The 20,893-nt window shown below is 36.4% G+C and overlaps 1 protein-coding gene across 1 annotated transcript; it reads right to left on the reverse strand.

Moving 5' to 3' along the window:
• Positions 1–1,875: 1,875 nt before the first annotated feature.
• LOC136854525 (complex I assembly factor ACAD9, mitochondrial-like) lies at positions 1,876–20,893 on the reverse strand. Its single transcript, XM_067130863.1, has 12 exons — positions 20,419–20,893; positions 16,693–16,775; positions 15,785–15,888; positions 15,022–15,230; positions 14,293–14,529; positions 12,671–12,796; positions 12,184–12,304; positions 11,484–11,695; positions 9,611–9,779; positions 7,844–8,083; positions 6,840–6,979; positions 1,876–2,930 (listed from the first exon to the last, which is right to left on the reverse strand). The coding sequence occupies exons 1-12, from the start codon at positions 20,560–20,562 to the stop codon at positions 2,754–2,756; spliced, it is 1,962 nt and encodes a 653-aa protein (XP_066986964.1). The 5' UTR covers positions 20,563–20,893; the 3' UTR covers positions 1,876–2,753.

The following is a 20,893-nucleotide window of genomic DNA, read 5'->3' on the forward strand; positions in this document are numbered from 1 at the left end:
GTAAGTGCACTGCAGTTGAAGTTATTAAGGATGTTGGAACTTAAGATATATACCATTTGCTAGCAAAAGTGCCCCAGTGCTTGGCTTAATGCAAAATTGTCATAAATCAGTCGGGTCATTTGTCCCAAGCCACTGCACTCTTCTCTATCAGACAGAAGATCAGTAGTAGCTTGGTGCTTGTGCCTCCTGGAGGGTTAGGTACCTGTTAATATCTCACTTTTCATGTGTCTGCAAAGCTGAGGACTGCTGAATTTAATAACCTAGACTGTTTCCTACACTGTGGGATTGCCAGTATTTGTCATTCCCAACTCATTCATTTTATCTATATATTTTTTTTCTTTCCAGCCTTTTCATTTCTTTTTGACCTTTCAAGTGATCAAATGGATTATCCATAGCCAGCCTCTTTGTTGTGGATCATTGATTTTGTAACTACTGCCTTCCTGTGGTTCCCTTGTTGTTGGCGAGAGGCAGAGGATTAATAATATGATTCTGAGCAAGATGGCCTGCAATTTGTGGGGCAGTCTCACTTGGCCTTGGGTCTTTGTTTTTTTGCTCAACTAAGCGCCGGTAATTTTTCTTACCCTCTTTCTCATTAATATTTTTATTTTTTTAATTGTTCAACAGCCCTCTTCCACCTTGGTATCCAACCCCTAACTACTGCATCTTAGTACAATTGTTGGTAATTCCACAGTTGTGTATTTTAAACTATCAATTGTACTGCTTTCAATTTTTTGTTATCCTGCTGTTCAGCCTTTTCAATTTCCCTTGATTATTGACAAGGGATGTTATTGTTGGGACTGGGGTTAATTTTTAAGCCACTGGTAGCGTTAAACCCATCTGATAATGTCCCTGGGACCTAAGCCATATCCCAGGGTTGGGCTGATATTTGGGGTAGAATTCCTGAAATTATGTCCAGATTGTTTGCCTACATGATTTGAGTGGGATGATGGTATTCTTATAATTCTATCTCCCAACAAACAGGTTAAGCTTAACCTGTGGTTGTTATATTATGACCTAATACTGTAATATGCCTTCACTCCTGAACACCTTAAACAACACTATAGAACATATGAGACAAAGGTTCACAATTTGAAATTTATACAGGAGTAGGAGATGCTGCCATTTCACCTAACAAACAAACAAATTCTCATTTTCAAAGAAAGCATCTATTTTCGCACCCAAAGTGCAATAAATTCTGCACTCAAGATTATTTAAAACATGCCACCTATTGAAGCCTTTTATTATTATTGCCCAAAAAAGTAAAATTTACATTCCACAAGTCATATGAAGTTGGTGTTCATGTAGAATTCTGTTGGATCCCTACCCACTTAAAGCACAAATGGGAAACTGAATTGGATTGAGTTGAATATTGAGTTTAGGCCAAAGGCCAAGCACTGGGACTTATGAGGTTGCCAATAAAAACAGCCAAAGCTGCAATTACTATGATCAGATCAAACATAACCATCCCAGTCAGTGATTATTTAATGCTTCTAAAACCTATTATGTTTAATAAATGGATAAGTTATGGAATAATGAACTTGATAATAAAGCAAATGAAACCAACAGCAAGTGAAAAGTTTTGGAAATAAATCAGTAAGGGAAATTTCTTTTAGTCACAATCTTTCCCTTTTTAAATTTATCCAATTATAACATTTCTAAAGACCTGCAAGTTATAAGAAAAAATAAAATTTTCTATCATTCAAGTCAAGCCCTTTAGGCCAGTCGTGTGAGAGTTGAAGTATTTTGACTCAATGGTCTGGTTAACCTACTTAATATGTACATTAGAAATATAGAGATTTGTATCTTAAGAAATACACTTTAATTATCCTCATGTGATTCTTACATTATGAATGTTTGCCGATAAAGAAACAATGATTAATTTTACTTTTATTTAAAACTTACATTATCTATAACTCAACTCATTTTTTACACTTCCTTATCTTTATATAACTTGAAAAGTATAGTGAAATCTATGACACTGCTATTTCAAAAGTTAATGATTCAGTGATTGTTACTTAAACCTGTAACAAACTGAATATAATACAAGAAAGAATACTGATAAATCTTCTATTAAAATATTAAAACATCGAGATACACACACAATGCCAAATTTTCCAGAATAAACAATACTGAATATTAAACACCTGCATATGTATACACAAAGTAATTTATACATTCTTCTCCATAGTCTGAAATCAATCAAAGCCCAAGATCTTTGCAAGTCTGATGCCAATTTGGATATAAAGCTACAATCTCAAGAGAACTTCAAAAGTGATATTCTGGCTATCAATAAATGCTACGTTTACTCTAGACAAATATAGTGGCTAATGCAGTTTGTGCAGTGATTTAACCAACAATATTGCCAGGTAAGACATAAAAAAATATATTTGGATTTGAAATATGTAATATAAATATGTACATTATGAACATTACATTAAGTGGGCTTGAGGTAAAATTTGCATCTTGTACAAGTATTTGAAGGTGAAAATGTCTTTTGTATATGATAATAGGTCCAAATAATTAAATAATTAGTTGCAAAAGCAAGACAAGATCTAGAAGAAAGAGCTTACTGAGCAAGAGAAGACTATTTTGGTATATTCTTTTCACAGGACAGTTATGTACAGGATGTTAATGCTTTGTTCCAAAGATTGCAAACATTTAAGCACCTTAAAATACTACAACTAGATAACATCCTTAATTTAATTGCATTGAATAGCATTCCTTTACATATGTGCCACAGTGTACCAAACGTTTCACCAAAATACACGAGTTAGTGGATGTTCCGCTGCATAGCCTTTATTTTCAATAACCGCTTCAGCAATTTTCATGTAAACGTTGTCGTTGTTGAAGTTAGGGCCGTCTTCTATTTCTTTCACACGAACCTTGATTCTGTTTGCTGCTTCGTGGCAGAAGGTCTGAGCCAAAGCCAGCTGCAAAGTAAATATTGCTGTAAATTAAATAGTTTCAGGATACATAAATTTTACAAACCCAACATTCTTTAGCGGTGTGGGGAAGCTCAACACAGAATTAACATGTAGGTTAAATACATCCACTGTTTCACTACAAACAAATGACTGCTTAATAAAAATCTTCAACTTTTAGCAAGAAATAATCGCAGTCCTCACAGTAGGAGTTAGCAATATTTGTCAAGTTCTCCAATAAGCCGCTATAAGGGATATCTCTTGCAGTGTCCAATGTACGAGAGGCCCTTTGCAACATCCCTTGTCCCAACTGAATCACTTTCTACCTTTCACTTGTCCTCAAATCCCTTGGATGTATTACCACCTGGCTGTCTAACTTCTTTAATTTTCCTTGCTCCAAATTTCATCCTATCCAAGAACATAATCCTTCATACCTGCAGGTATCCAGAAATTTGACTTACTACTTTTATCTTCATAATAATAAAATCAACAGTAAAGCAACCCTAATTAAGTTTGTCAAAATGTTGTATGTTAACATTTGTTACCCCAACCAAAGGTCCTCTGCAGAGTCCTATATCCTCCGCAATACTGCATGTCTTAGTTTCTCACTGTCTTGCATATTTTCAGACCCTTAACCATATTCCATATAATTTAACACAATTTCTATTTTTCATAGGTATACAAACTGATGACTTTGAAGCTGCAAATACCATGCAAAGGTGGATGGCTGATGGAACATAGTTACAGGTTAGCCATAGGGTGATGCTAGTGAGAAAGCAGGGGTTCTAGCCTAGCTACCAGCATATACAGCATCACTTAAATCTTTCGAAAGCATTGTGTGAGGTGCTACAGCTTACCCCGTCCTTGGATGAACATAGCTGAGTTTATGTTCCTTTGTTTATTTTTTCTGCTTGATTTTTTGTTTGCATTTTGGATTATACAGTATTTTGTATTGCTGCCACTCTTGCCATGTTTATCTCATGAGAAGAAATAAGAGCAATGTAGATGTTGGGGTCTGGGATGACCTTGTGGCCACCTCATGTCTCCAACATCTGTAAAGCCACATAAGCTTTAATCTAATTATCAAGACAAGGACTGTGTCTGTTCTTCCCATGTGTTACATGTAAACTGAGCTCCTCAATGGGATACTGTAAGAAGAGGAAGGATAAGAGGCATTCACCTTCTTAGCTGGGGAGATTTGTTCCACAAATGTATTTGGCAGAATCTATGAGATCTTTCTTATATCATCTTCTGTATCCTTACCTCTGCCCGAGAGTGCTTCTTGGGCAGAAATTATGCCATTCTCTGTCTTGACATCATAGCCTTCTTTAGGGTTCATGTTCTCTTTGTCAAGTCTTCCCCCTCTGATAATTGTGACCTTCTTTAGGGTTCATGTTCTCTTTGTCAAGTCTTCCCTCTCTGATAATTGTGACAAGTTGACAACTTTACCCCTCTGATAATAGTGACGAGTTGACGAGTTACCTTTTTCCATTATCCTACGAAAACTTGCTCTGAACTGAATGTACCAGGTAGCTAATCATTCTGTACTTTTCTTGACAGATTGGTGGAGAACAACAACAATGAACTTTCGTCCTCAGAATCGTCTGTGGTGGTAGTTCCAGTTAATAACACTTCAGCAGAACCCTCAACTAGAGTGATGCCTACTGTTACTAGACAGTGTGAACAATTACTTGAATTTAACCTTCCTGCTGACCATCCTCCAAATGAACCTACTTTCCTGGACAGCAATCGTACTTTGTGATAAACAAAGGAAAAGGAGACCGTCTCTTTTCTTCTTTGTCATCTTCATCTTCCTCTTCACAACACTCTAGTTCCTCACACAGATGGAAGGAGGAGGAAGCTAAGAGTTCTTGTAGGAAGCCTAATGGTCATCATGATACAAGGCCTTCCAGATATTGCTTTCATATAAGCTCCAGAGGACACAAGAGGAAACCTGATAATACCTTACCTCATGAAATCTCCCCTCACCCCTCATGCTAAGTCTTGTGATGATACCGGGAGAGGCTTACCACCTCTCTTCACCACACTCATCATCCTCAAGTTGACTTTGAGTAATCAATGATTGGTCTCCTTCAGCTCTGGTCTCTTCAAATGACAGTTTTAATAATCATAATAGCTTGAGGAATATCTCATTCTCCCCCTGCAGGAAATTTGCCTTGCTCTACCAAGGAAGAACATCATGTCAGGAATTCAGTTCCTTGAGAAAATGTTTCTCTGGCTGAGGATGGGACTTTTATTCTCTAAAGGTGTAGGTTTTAAAGAATGCAATCTTATCTATAAAGGTAATGACACTAGAGTATGATTAAGCTATTTTACAGGAATAGCTCTTTTAAGGTTTTATGTCAACTTTTCTCTTAAAACCGTTAGTCAAGAAAGGAGTTCTCACCACTCGCCTCGTCATATGCACTTTCCGTTTAAACTCCCAGAGTCTAAGACTTCAGCTAATCCCTTTTCCCATGATTTATTTGTCCTTCCTAAAATTTTTCATCCAGTTACTTGCATTTAGCAGTTTTCTGAATGACTATTTCCCATCCCTTCTTGCCAAATGTCTGAACCATTTCAGTCTTTGTGAGTTCAATCTATTTTCCATCTGCTGAACACCACATCTCTATCATTGCTTGATTCATGAAAGCAGGGATTGGAAGGGCAGCAAGAACAAGAGAATGAAAATGCTTGCTTTGAACAGTCAAGACCTTTACCTTTACTACTCTTTGCAGCAAAACTTGGGCACTGACAGTTTTTGTTGCAAATAGTAAAGGTAAAGGCCTTGACTACCCAAGGTAAGCATTTTCTTTCTCTACTATTGGGATGTTTTTCTACCTGTGGTTTAGCTTAACATTTCATGCAAGCTGCAGCTACTCTTGTTCTTACTGCCCTTTCAATCCCTGCTTTTGTAAATCAGGCAGTGATAGAGATGTGGTGTTCAGCGGATGGAAAATAGACTCAACTCTCAAAGACTGAAATGGTTTAGACATGTGACAAGAAGAGATGAGAAATAGTCAAAGCAAAGACTGAAATGGTTTAGACAAGTGGCAAGAAAGGATGAGAAATAGTCAGAGAAATAGTCATTCAGAAAACTGCTAGATACAAGTAAGTGGATGAAAAACAAATAAATCATGGGGAAAAGGATTGGGAGTTTAAACAGAAAATGACTTAAAAAATGCATATGACAAGGAGTTTAAAATTGTACATGACAAGTGGAGAGTAGTGAGAGTTTAAACAGAAAATGACAAGTGGAGAGTGGTAACAAAATGCATATGACAAGTTGAGTGTTAACCAATTGTACATGACAAGTGGAGGGTAGTGAGAACTCCTTTCTTGTCTAACCCTGCTTCACAACCTAGTGTATCTCCCAAGGTTAACAAATGTGCTACCTCCTCTTAGACATGCTCATCTACCACAACACAGCTCTCCACTTCCCCCTCTTCCTCAGTTGTTGTTATAATACATTTTGGGTATCAAAAATCTCCTACTTCATGCTGCTTGGTAATCCTTAACATCATCTTCAACAACATCTATTACATTCAATACACATTACCGAGTTCACCCACACATCATTTTCACAGCGTCCACAGGACCACTTTCCTGACTGTTGCCTTTGCTTTCCTTCCTGTCACCACAAGCTTTGTTTTGCTTACATTTATTCCCAATCCTCTCCTCCCCATTTGCAAGCACTTAGATATATAACAGAGTACCATGACATAATTCATCCTCTCTACTTATTTTATAGAAAAGTACATGGCTAGCCTGAAACTTTTACTCCACTTTCTTTACCACCAATGCAATGCTACTAAACAGTGCTTTGTAAAATGATAAATGTCACTGCTGTCAACTAAGTAAATAAGTATTAAAATACAAAATAAACATCCATAAATTTCAAACTGGAATTTATCTCACCTCATGCTCTGCATTCTTTACTCCAATACAATACGACCGAGATGAACGTCCTAGAACTGCCGTCATTCCGTATATATCGATGGCACAATCAGCAAGGCGAGCCAACTCCACTTGGTTTCCTGGATTTACTACTTTTTTCCCTGTGAAGCACAGCACAAAAGATTATTTTTGTATGGTATCTCAAATATTTTAAAACAGTCAAATGACTAGTGTTCATGTAAATATGGATTAGGGTATCAGAAAAAATAATCTGCCAGTTCAGTGGAAAGGCCATCTCTATACAAATTAGGTTTACGAATATGAATTGGCAACAGAGGTTTACCCTTAGTGATTATGATCGATAAAGGATACACTATTATTTCATAATGCCTGTTAAGCCACTTACAAGAAGTCAAAAAATAAAGCCACAGCTTTACGTTCTAGAGTGTGCACTCCATATAAAATAACTTGAAACTTTTTTTTTATAAACGACATTATAAAAGATTATAATGCAATAGATATGTATGCTATTAGGGTAAAGAGTATTATAAAGATTATAATACCATAGATATGTATGCTATTAGGGTGGTATGGCAGCTTATCCCTATGGGCCAATAGCAGAAGAAATGTTTTTCCGAGTCTAATTATCTCGCGCAAAAATTTCTTGAAACAATGTTAAAGTCTTAATTAGCTGTAGTAAGGAATCATTCAGCAAAATATAATAAACTATTGTAAGGAATCATTCTGAGAAATAAGCTAAAGATTATCCTAAATTTAATTATACTGTACATCCTACTTTTATAAATCTGTTCATCTTACAACTCCCTTCTCGCCACTCATTAGTGAACATCAATGATACTATGTAAATGAAAAACTTGTCAGTTATCTCGCCATCTGTTCATACAACTCTTACTTCAATTAGTGAAAAATCATCAACTCATTAGTGAACATCAACTGTGATACTATGTAAATGAAAAACTTGTCATAAAAAAAATCTGTACTATCTCAAAATACAGAAGACCTACCATGCCTTGAAAGAACATTTTCAACAGCATACTGGAACCTCTTGACACTATATTCTAAGAGATCTGCTCCATGCTTAAGAGTAGGATGTAAGTGGCCTTGTAAGTTCAGATCTAACTTGGGGTTTCCTTGGCTGTTTCTCATTCTTTCTATACCTTTGCCGATAGCAAATCCTGGATTCAACAAAGGATTGCGTAGTTTCTTTACCACTTCACGTAACTCCGCTCCCGCATGCTGAAGACCTTCAAGAAAAATTTGCCATGAAGCTTTAACAATTCAGCAGCTCTCATATTAGAAGACATTGTTTAGGTGTTTACTGATTAAACAAGTAATTATTGGTTATATGGCTCTATCATTAATTCCTGTTGGAGACAGGATCACAAACAAAAATGTAAGTAATCTGAGATCATCATTCTAGTCTGTGTCAACAAGATAAGTTATAATGGACTGAACCAATTCTTGACACTGAATCACAAATATTCAAGACCATACAAAAATTAAGTGACTTGAAGTGTCTACCTTGCATAAACATCATATCTGTGATAATCACAGAGTAGGTGCTAAGTAACTACATGCCTAGCTAAGGTATCTAACTGAATTAGATTAATACCAAAAACTTTAGGAAATCTTAAAAAATATAATTTTAATCCAGACCTCTTGACATACAATGTGGTACCTTTAACTTCAGTGCAGTACACTGTCCACTACAATACCCAAGTCTTGTTACCTTACAATTAAACAATTTCTCTCACATTTCTTTCCTTTCACCTCCTTTACCATTTCTGTGAATATTCTGATTAAACTTAATTACAGGTATTGTCTTACATCATTTTTGCTGCTACCTGGAGACATAGCACTAACATAAATGTTGTAGTGTCACCACCAAAACTGATGTTAATCACATGTGTGCACTACATAAAAATGTGTAATAAGTGATGTGATGCTATATACATACTTTAATTTTTTTATTGCAAATCAACAGCAAATTACTGCTGCGGGAAATTACCCATCAGCCTGGTTTCTTATAGCCAATATGCAGGTGTTTTTGTTTTTGGTTTGTGGTGACTGGTTGTTCTGCAAAAATATTCCATTTAGGTCTTGATTTGAAAGTTATTTTCTTAAACCTCAAAACAAATTAACTAGGTACTTATGAACAGCATTATGATTTGTACAGTTACAGGCTACACATAGTCAAGCTAGTTTTGATTAAAATCAATGTGGAATATATTTCAGAAATTTCCTGATTATCAAGAATTTACAATTTTCGAAAGTCAAGTTTATTGTTACTCTGTAACAGTATCAAAAGAGCAAATCAAAGTTACCACCAATAAGTTGACATTGTCTGCAAATAGTGAATGATGATAACCAAAGCCAGATCAGCAAAATAACTTGAGTTTAACTGTTGAAGATGAACAGTTGATTGTGTAACTATGATTATCAGCATGGTACATATTCAGTATACACTTTGGACAGTTGTTTCACTGTTGTAGCAGTACTTTAAGGATTACGGAAAACGAAATAGTTATCAATAATGCAAAACATTTCTGTGATAATTTATATCAACCATTAGAAAGTACTAAGTCTATGGAATATACAATATAACAAACATCAAAGGAATACTATCCTTTTATCAGTTCATATGTTGTTTGGTATTAAACATAAAATGATCCATTTATTATTATATCTGATACAAAACTACTTAATTCACACAAATTTTAAAGAATCATCAAGCAACTGTAAGCAACAACTCACCAAAAACCAAAACTTACCATTTAATGCAATGAACATACGAAGAATCTCATTGGTGCCTTCAAAGATGAGTAGGATGCGAGCATCCCTAAGGTATCTTTCGAATGGAAATGCTTTCATGTAACCGAGACCCCCCATTATCTGCAAACACTCTGATCCCCACTTCCATGCTCCCTCTGAACTAAATACCTAGAAAACATAAATATTATTATTATGTAACCAGATGACTATGTCAATATTCTTGACACTTTTAAGACTGATCTGGAAAGTCTTTTAATCTACACAAATTGATCCAATACTTAAACACATATCTACAGACTACAAGCAAACATACATCCATTTAAGAAGTTACAGCTTCTTATAACTTGATAACTAAGTTGAATATAAGAGGTTCTGACATTTATTTAAAATGGTTATTTGCAGGGTTCGTCATTTGAAGTTGGCTGAAACAAACCAAGTTTCTTATATGGCCAAATAAATTTTTTAAAAAACAATTTTTTTCAATAAAATTCGCAAATTTTACATAGCCTATCTTGTAAAGAAGTCCCACTACTCTCAGTACAGTGTGACAAGGATATTCCATCATATCCCCAGTGGCCAACACACACGTTACTGCTGACCCTCAAGATCTGGCAGTTAACGGTTCACGAGTTCGAGCACAAATATATTCATCAGTCTGGCCCCAAAACGGCAGAATAATCATAATTTGAAGGTTTTTTTTGATGTAAAACAGATCTGCAGGTTTTCAATGCACCCAGAGCTTAAAAGTACATGATTTTTGAATTTTCAACGATTTTCCGCAATGGGGCTACAATAACGGAACCCCGCAAAAAGCAAATGTTATTCTGTTAAGAATGTAATGCATTCTCCCCATGAGCAGCCTCGGTTAATGTATGTGGGGCATTAGTCAAATACCCATTAGTGAGCCACATGAATGATTCAAGGATAAGATAAAATTACTGCAGAGTGGAATCTTTTCAAACAGAAGGACGAAAACCTCTTCAGTACCATCTATCGTAACTTCTTGTGATGTTATTTCTTTTCACTTCTTATGATGTTATTTGTCTTTCCACACACTGTCACTTGAAACTCACAAGTTTTGGTAATACTATGAGACCATCTTTAGCTGCTCTCTTAGCAACTTCGTCATCTTCAAGTTGGAACTGGAATATAGAATTTAGGCCAAAACCCAAGCGCTGGGGCCTTCGAGGTCATTCAGCACTGAAAGGGAAACTGACAGTAAGAGGGTTGGAAAGGTGTAACAGGAGGAAAACCTCCCAGCTTCATGAAGAAACAATTGTTAGGGAGGGTGGAAAGTTAGGTACAAGAAATAGAATATGAAAGGACGTGCAGTAAAAGGAATGAGAGGTTGCAGCTAGGGGCCAAAGGGTTGCTGCAAAGAACCTTAAGTAATGCCTACAGTGTACCACATGAGGTGCACTGGTGGCACTACCCCACCCCGCCATGGGGTTCAAGCAGCAATCATGCATAATTCAGCAATTATACCCATCTTGTGTAATTTATGAAATGAATATTTATTAATGATATCGGCTTCATGAAGATCCAAACTTTTTTCTTATCTTATTTAAAACCCTACAATGAGAGACATTTCAGGTATCAGGGCTCAACAAAAGTAAAAACAGTTGGGTAAAGTAATTCCTTTTTAAAGAATTATTTTAAATCATAATGCTGTTTCTTTTCTTGATAAACCACCATCACCTGGGATAGCACAATAACAATAACGAGCAAAAATTTTTATCCTAGCTACATACTGCAAAATGAACAGGCCCCTCTCAGGATTGGTAAGTCAAGTAACCTATCACTCTCAAAATGCACAATTTCCTGAAGTGACTTGTAAACTTCTCTTTCAACCAGTACAAATTACATAGTTACCTTTACAACAGCAGCCTCAACTGAACAGTCTGGGTTTTCATAGCCATCCAGTGTTCCAGCAGTCAAATAAGCCATGGATTCCATGGCATAAATGCAAACTGCCAGACGTCCGATCTTTTCCTTGATAAGGCCAAATTCAGTTAAGCTCAGTCCAAACTGTTTTCGAGCTGCAGCATGCTCTAAAGCCCAACTCAACACTTTCCTCAAGATACCTGTAAAACAAAGAAAAATAATTAAGTAAACCATATTAATACAACTTGAGACATCCTTATAATTTCCAAAAAGGATAAGAGTAACTTTTCACTAAAGAAATAAATTTATGCTACAACCCCACAAAACCAACATGAAAAGCTGCATTTCCAAAATATCTTTCGTAATGAATATTCTTTGTTACAGCAATTCAGTGGCCAATAACAATCATCCCTTCTTGCTAATGTAGCAGAATTTTTTGTCACTTCACTTGATGTTTTTAAGGCATTCACAATGGCCTGGTACAAGGCTTTGTTGGCTCAACTCCCTGAATGATTCATCTCCTGCTTTCCAAGATGTGGGTCTCACCACTCAAGGGGTGAAGCCCATCGATAAACATTTCTTGTAGGACCAGGCTTCTTTTGGTCAGTCTCTACACAATTTAAACTGTCACATTTAGTATTAAAAAGGCAATAAAATACACAGAACAAAACAAGAAATTAGAACTTACCAGCACCAGAACTACCCATGGAAAAACGTCCCGAGTTCAGGATATTCATGGCAACCTTAAAACCTCCACCAACTTCACCAATGACATTCTCTATAGGAACTGGAGTATTATCAAAATAAACCTGGAAATGGGCGACTCCTTTAGGTTCAAATATGGCTTTCATTCGCACAACATACAATATACTAATGGAAGGCTGTCTTTTTCTTACAGTCTTTTAAAGATTATCTAGCATTAACTCAAAATCTTGGCCAAATAACTGAGAGCAAAAGATAAGACAAAACTGTCCTGTACTTCAATACTGCAAAATAAGAAGCCAAAATACAAAAACACAACATTTTTAACTAAAAAAAGGCATTTTTATAGTGAAACCACAATTTAAAATCCCATACATGGGAACAATTTTGTTACATTAAACTAAAGATTAATTATCAACCAAACATTAATCAATACTAACATCCTGAATCTTTCTGTAAAACAGATTACATACCTCACATGTGTTAGAACCCCTTATGCCCATTTTATCCTCTGGTGGTCCATTTGTAACTCCGCCAAACTCCCTTTCCACAATGAAAGCAGTGATCCTGTCTTTAACTTTACCATCATAATCCTTCACCTGTAACAGAATATCAACAAACTTGTAACGTGGTCAAATTCTGACTATTATCATTACATCTACTATTATGATTATTCAGTACATGAAACCTATTCAATGGAAGAAGCCCACAGGGGCCACTGACTTGAAATTCAAGCTTCTAAAGAATATGGTGTCCATTAGGAAGAAGTAAGAGAAAGTAAAGGGAAAAACAAAAGAAGAGATCCCACTTATTATATCCAGAATTTTCTTAACATCCCTAAAGCAAAAGCAAATTTTGTAAGAATAGGTTCAGGATGAAAAGGACTGTGTCAGGGAGAGGGACATCCTCAGCTGATTGCTTAGCTTCAAAAGCTCGATGAAGCAGTTCAGTCTTTTCCCTAGAGCCAGTAACCAATCTACCATCATCTGTTCATAGTAGTGGAATGGAAGATGAGCCTGACCCAAAGATAGATGATGCCAATTTAGTCCACCACAGATGAGGCTGAGTAATTCCTTCAAGTTTCCTCTTCAAGGAATTATTGTAATTTCTCTCGGCTGTATGGTAAGTTCTTTTCGCAGCACAGCGAGACTCAACAAAAATGGTGTAATTTTCAATTGAACGATTTTGTCTCCATGCATTGAATTTGGTTTGTTCGTCATGGTAGGCTCGTCTACATGCATCATCAAACCATGGCTGGTCATTTGTCCTAAATTTGATGACCTTTCTGGGGACACATTAAAATAGCCATTAGCATTTCCTTTAACTTCTTGGGATCAGGATCTAATATAGCAACTGAAATAACAGAAATATTAGGTGCCTGACAAGTCTCAATAATGCAACCCAATTGGCTCTGGATTTCACCCAGACTGTTGTACCCTCAGGCACAGAAACTCAAATCCAAGACCATGGAAGGCCACGGTGCAATGGCTATGGCACAGTCCAAGGTTGGAGAACAAGGTTTGTATTCAGAGTAGCCTTCTCTTAAAAGGGTTGCCTACCACGGCTAAAGAGTCCCCTCTACCCACTGGTTTGATTTCTGAGTGTCCTCCTAAAAGAGTTGCCTGCCAAGGCTAAAGAGTCTCTTCTACCCTATCATGTATGCAAGGACATCACACCCTGAAGTGAATGTTAAGAAAAGCCACATTAACCCAATGACTTGCATTTTCTGCAATCTAAATGAAATGGGGAAGAGACCAAATCGAGGAGTTGAAAAGTCAAACAAACAAATGCAGCTAGGGCCAAAGGGCAGCTGGCAAGACCCTTCAGTACTACCTACAATGGGCCAGGCAAGCCACATTGTGTGAGTACCCACTCACATGGTTACAACTGCCAAAATATTTTAAATTTCAAAAGAAAATTTCATATTCTGGCAACTATACTGACTTACTATTTCATAAACAAAATACCCTGCATACTGATCACTAAATATTCAGCATTAAAACCTAGATTTCCAGGTGTTTCCAGTCATAAAATATCATTTGCAAATGAATGTAGATCCGTCAAATCTTGCTCAGCAGGCCAGTCTTTACCATACCTCAGTTCTAGCAAAGACAGTCATCAGTTGCGCAGTGCCACCATTAGAGATCCATATTTTTCCTCCATTCAAGTAGAAAGTTTTCCCATCTTCTGACAATGTTGCCCGAGTCTGGATAGAGCCTGCGTCAGAGCCACTTGAAGGCTCAGTGAGACAGAAGGCAGCTGTCCATTCACCGCTCGCCAATCTTGGTAAATATTTTTCTTTTTGTTCATCTGTGCCATACAAGAGGATGCCCTGAAAGCAAAAGATTAGTCATCTTATCTTTTCTGGGTTATCGTAATATAAAAAAAAATTCTCAGAGTAAATTTATACAATTTTCATTTGAAAAATAGAAGCTATTAAGAAATATGACACTATTGAACTGTATACAAATAAACAAAATAGAATCCCTGCTTTGATTGTAAGTTTATCAGTTTAAAACCTCTGTTTGGTAAACTTCACTGAAACCACTAAAAATATGATTAAAGCATTAATTTCTTTTCAAATTAAATAATTTTCCCCAAAAGAAATCTCAATTTGTATAAGTGCTGATCTGTCATTAAAACAAATATCCACAACTAACAGCACATGACAGACGTTCAAGTTCTGAATAATCACTCTAACTAACTGGCACTAACTTATGCAAGTGAAAAATAGAGCAAAGAGCTTGCTTTCATATTTGAAATCTTTACATAAACTAAAATTTACCTTTTATTAATTAGCAAACGGGTATAATAATCAACACACCTTTAATCCAATGGCTTGATGAGCTGCCAATGTCACTCCTATACTTCCGTCCAAGGCAATGATTTCATTCAGTCTTGCATACTCAGTGGCACCTAACCCCAAACCACCATATTCTTCTGGTATCTGCATTCCATAGAGTCCTAACTCTTTTAAGCCATCTAGTGTCTCTTGTGGAATCTTGGCTTCTCGGTCAATTTTTGTTCCATCAACTGTTAGAAAACAAAATGGAAATTACGAAACGGCAAAGTACATAAATACAAAAGGCAATTAACAAAAACTTATTACATGTAATGTATGGTCATCAGATTAGACCATCAAGTTAAGAATCTTAAAACTAACAAGTGGCCTAGTTTCAAAAAGAACCAATAATGTCTTAACAAATAAAATTTTTATTGTTGAACTGATACTTCTGTTGGATTTCCCCATTATAAAAGCTGATAGGAATTTTACTTTATTTGTGCACTAGAAACCACTGATCTAAAATTTCCTTATATACTTATGATACAAATTCAGATATTCAAAGAGGAGCACTTGAAGTTACTACAATACTTCAAATGTTTAAAAGTCTAATGAAAAACCAAAAACATTCATGTATTGTTGCAATTACATTTTTAAATAAATTGTGGATCAAAACTTACCTCCTGGGGTCTCTATTTCATTTTCAAATAATACAATTATCATGTAATGCCTCAGTTACTTTGAAAGCATGTTCATTGCCTAAAGTAATTTTAAGAATCATAAAACTGAAAAAAATAGAACCTACCCTGTTCGGCGAAAAATCGATCGATGGGAGCGACCATTTCGTGCAGCAATTCGTAACGTTCCTTGTCAAGAACTTCTGGAAACACGAGCATCTCCTTGTCGAATCTGCAATAGGAATATGCACTGTTAAGAATAATACATACATCAAACTTTTTGTTATTAGAATAAAAATTACAATTAATAAACACCACAGATGAGAGAGCCTATCTTATAAATATGTGAAATCAACACAAGAATCAGTACATTATTAATCAAAATAACATATTGCAAACAAGGTGAACAAAATGCACGTGACTCACATTAAGGAATGGCCACACAAACTTGAAATGTTAACTAATACATTTAAGGATCCTATGCAACTGTTTGCTTTACTTTAAAAGAAAAACATCCCTTAACGAAAGCTTGTGGGGAAAAACCCATAAACCAGACATATATGGTAAGCTAAGAGATATCATAATCTACAACCTTTCAGTAACCAGAAGTCATTATTTTGGAAAAAAAAAAATTACTACAGGCTAGATTACCGATATTAAATATATGGATAATATAATCCAAACTACATTAATTACTTCATAAATAATATACTGTACTCTTGAGAAAAGAAAATCTCGAGTATCTTTGGCCATGTGGTCTTCAGAACATGGGTATTGCCAATGCTATGATTACCAATGATAACTATCTTTCAGAGATCATCTATAATAGTACTACAGTATACTAGCACCTAAGGAATACCACTGGATGGAGACAACTGCTTTTCCTAGAAGTAAGATTACCTGTTCCAAACAAAAAAACAAGTCATGTATATTTTAAGGATTACTGTTTGCTCTAGACCCCAAAATTTCATTAAACTGCTTCACCAGTGGTAGCAGTTGTCAATATGGTTACTGGACAAGCTCAAGGGGCACTTACTTTCCGAGGAAGACATTCTTAAGGAAAGGTGGTCGAGTAGGCTTCTTGGAAACAGTATGTGTTGTACTGTCTACTTCTTGTACCTAGAAAAAATTTGAAAGTGTATCAAAAAGGAGCCTCCAACCCACATTTATAGGTTAAAAGAATAATTCCTCCCCAACTTATGAAACACTTCACAACTGGGATACGTACATGTTCTCAAAACAAAAACAAAAAAAAAAGCAGCAAGCACTTTTACTTAATAGTGAACGTAAATACATCTTTGGTATAGAGATGGTTACATCATAACTGCAGTTTCAAGTCACAGTTATATAACTGTGTGCTACTGTACACAGTACAATGGTCAAAGTGACACAAGTAATGATGATGCTTTTACTTAGGCTGAAAAGTTTTTACATAATGTATTTACATTTTTAGTGTGCTGGGCAAACATTAAAACCATGTAATGTATAGCATTTCAGAACTTTCTTTACTTTTTTAATATATAATTTCCAACCTTGTTTTCATATTTGCATAAATCTTACTTATGCAACTTTTGTCATTTTCTCCTTCCTAATAAATTTCAGTATACTGTATACACTTCTTAATACAGGATAGTTAAAAAATAAGAGTACTTGTGGCACAACGATCAAGACAAAAAAGTTTGGAGATCACCAACATATGCAGAACTTTACCAACCTTCCCACTGAGCTTATAATGGCCTTGATCCAGATCTGGATTTATTGTGACAAGTTATGATGCCCACCTTTGGTTAAGCTTTTGCTAAAAACAATACGTAACTTTCTGCTCAGGCAAGCATACCAACAGAAGCAAAAACATTTCCTTGATAAAGGTGAAATTGAATAAGGTACATAATTATAAAGTCATAATATAATAATATTCCCTTTTGTCTACAGTGGTGTCATTCGTGCAAGAATTAAATATACTGTCTACTTAAACCTGTATTTGGTTTGCCAACTTGCTCTGTGAAACTTGCTAGGTCCTATTCACAAGCTCACAAGCCGTTACAATTTGTTCAGTACAAAAAACTAAAATCTGATGAATTTGTAATGGAAACCAATCAGTATTATGCTAAACCTTTACTGCAGTTCACATGACTATTATTTTAATGAGACTTTCTTTTCTATAAAGATAAGGATATCTGCTGCGGGTAAAATTTAAGACCACCAGTTAATTTTGTGGTTTAAGTGCATCCCATTGACTGTTCAAGTGATACATCCACATCCATTACACTTTTTCCTTCTTATCCATCTATGCAAAACAGTAAACACCAAAGTCAGAGAACTCTATACCACTGATAAGAAAAACCAAAGTTCGAGGACACTGCCTCACTGACAGCAAATATCAGCAGATAAGATCAATTAAGATTAGATACCTTATCCCTGGGTTCTGCAAAACAAATGTCTTGGTTTAATACCTCAACACAATTGATGTTAAAAGTGCCAATGGAATTTTTACCAGTATCTCTCAACTTCCAATTTCTCTGAAGCCTTCATTGGTGATAAAGAAAAAAGGACTGATACAGACATACCATGAATAACTCACAGCAACATATGGGGGATAAAGGAGACATTTTGAGCTGAAGCTCCTAGATAGTAGTACTCTCTTACATAACTTGCCTGCACCCAACCTCGTTCCTGCTCATGCTCGACTCAACAGCTGACTCATGAAGAGAGAAGGAACATGGGAGAGAAGAGCTGGTCAATTGTCCTTTCACCCCAGCACTGACCCATGTGCCGTAGGCAAGATGCTTTTTGTTCACGTGGAGCTTGGTTAGCTAAACAACACAACCTTTCACACATCAACAGCCGGTCCTAAGTAGAGATCCAAGGGCTTATTATGGTGTCCCTTTGACAGAATGGGGTGAAGATGGCCAGCAACATGAACCCCCCTTATTACCTGCAGAACTTTAACCCAAGAGATGTTAGGGGGATGCCACCTAAGGACAACAGGCAATATTATGCATTTGCAACTTCAGTAATAGAACCAATATTTTCTTGCTCATTTTCTAAATTATCACCTAACGTTATAAATGGATGTAATCACCTTGTGTCGCAGATTAACAATCAAAAATAAACTATAAGATACTTTTAAAAACTGATATTTAAAAAGAATATTTTTCTTGAAAGAAAACATTTTTTCGAAAACCAATATTCAGTTTTGGAATGCTTCATGCGGTATTTTCTGAGATGAAAATGAATAAGCATCATCATCAAAGGCCATTATCTTCAAAATTTACAAAATAAACAGATTTATAAAAATCTTCGACCACTGCTCAACTTCAGGATACAAAAGCCTTCCTGGTCCTGTCCCCCCCCCCCCCAAGACTGTTGGAAGGTTTGCAATTTTGCTATTTTTATACCTATGATTTAAGAGAAATCTGGCATCTTCTATGTTCAATAGTGAACTGAATGGCTGGTGAGACTGCTGATGTCACTCAAACAGAGATAAGGGGAGGGACTAAATTTACCACGACATTTGAAAATAAAGCATCGATGATACTGTTGTTGTTCTAGCGCAACATACAAAGTGTCGATTATAGCGACGCGCATCACCTTGTGAGTTAAAGTTCCTCCTGAATGTCATGGACAGAGCAATGCCACTGACTTCAAGAGCTCTCACCCAGATTGAACACGTGGTTTTGGACACCTTAACTTGTGCTTGCCAGAACTAACAAACAGGTCATTGAGCAAATTACGAAGATGTATCCTAACCTAACCTAACTTAGGGTCCTAGGTTTACGTGGCTTCGGCCCCCAAGACCCATTCAACCTAATCTGATTTACAGCACCATTAAAATAACAAAATTCTATGATAATTTGCAATCTTGTGATTTTGAACGTTGCAAATGTAATCTGATAGTTGGGGGACAAAGTCTAATCAACACAGAATGAGGAAAAAATTTAAAAGCAAAAATTATGCAAAACCTATAAAAAACTATCATAGCCTAAAACCCACATTTCAAAGCTGACTTAAATTATCAGCAACTTGCGAATATGTAAATGACAAAATTACAGGCCAAACAGAAAAAAATGGAATTTCCTACTATAAATAAATAACCCTGGTAATGATATTTTTGGAGATTTTAAGAAACTCAACTTTTATCCTAAACAGTTAGAAGACTGAAGGACTGCATCAACAGATATGCCCTAAGTTACCAACTAGCGTAAGTATCACATACCTTAATCAATAGAGGCTGGGGCTATCAGAAATGGTAAAAATGAAGACTAATACTATGGCCGTATTCTCACCAGTCACCAACAGTAATATTTACCACCTTTTACGTTTATGTTTCAAGTTTCTGCATGGTATTTCCCATCTTTTGTTAAGTTTTTACGTTCGTCCTCAAGGGTCTGTTACTAAACAAGGTGCCCGTTTAACCCATAACCTGATAGTTATTTAACTGCGGGGGGGGGAATAATCTTCCCTTTACCTCACAAATGATTGAAACCTAGGTGCTGCTAATAATTTCAGCTCAAAACAGCGGCCGAAGACTGTTTAACCTACCAAGGCCTACTTACCAAACTGAAATACCCACAGCAGAAGCCCATTCTGAGATCTTAGGCGTGGGTGCCCTACCTTACCTAACCTCGCCTTACCCAGGGCGGGTCTCCGGTTCGCGATATACAAACTTCCCCTTTTACAACTGTATCCTGCAGCCTGTAAACCTACAGACCACAAAATCCGCCCGAAAGCAAACATACAGGGCCAAATGGGCGAAACATACCTGTGCCTGGGCGCCGCTGTCCTTCGGAGAAGTATTAAGGGCCCTGGAACAGACGGAGATGGGTGTCAGCCACTTCCCACTTTCGGGAACCAAATTCCCTATTCTCAGGCACCTAGTCGCGTTTAATTTCAGGAGAGTGGCCATTTTAGACACCGTCGGCCTCTGCAGAGTCAGTTTCGTAACCTGGACGGCGCCCAAATAAGCGGGGGTACGTAGAAAACAGGTGATATATGCGGGGCACCGGTCAAGTACCTAGGTCGGATGACGAAAGTGGTCACCGAAGTCGCATTACGTAGCAAAACAATCGCTTTTCTTACGGGTGTTCGGATACAGTCTGCTTATATAATATTTAATTCGTTATATCTGTATTATTATGGTTATTTCTGGGATAGAGGTAATTTATTTATACTTATTTTCATATTTTGGTTCTCGATGGCAAATGGTAATGTTTCATGAATTCGAACAGTTAGAAAGT

The sequence above is a fragment of the Macrobrachium rosenbergii genome, chromosome 29, assembly GCF_040412425.1.
Source record: "Macrobrachium rosenbergii isolate ZJJX-2024 chromosome 29, ASM4041242v1, whole genome shotgun sequence".
NCBI classification, from domain to species: domain Eukaryota; kingdom Metazoa; phylum Arthropoda; class Malacostraca; order Decapoda; family Palaemonidae; genus Macrobrachium; species Macrobrachium rosenbergii.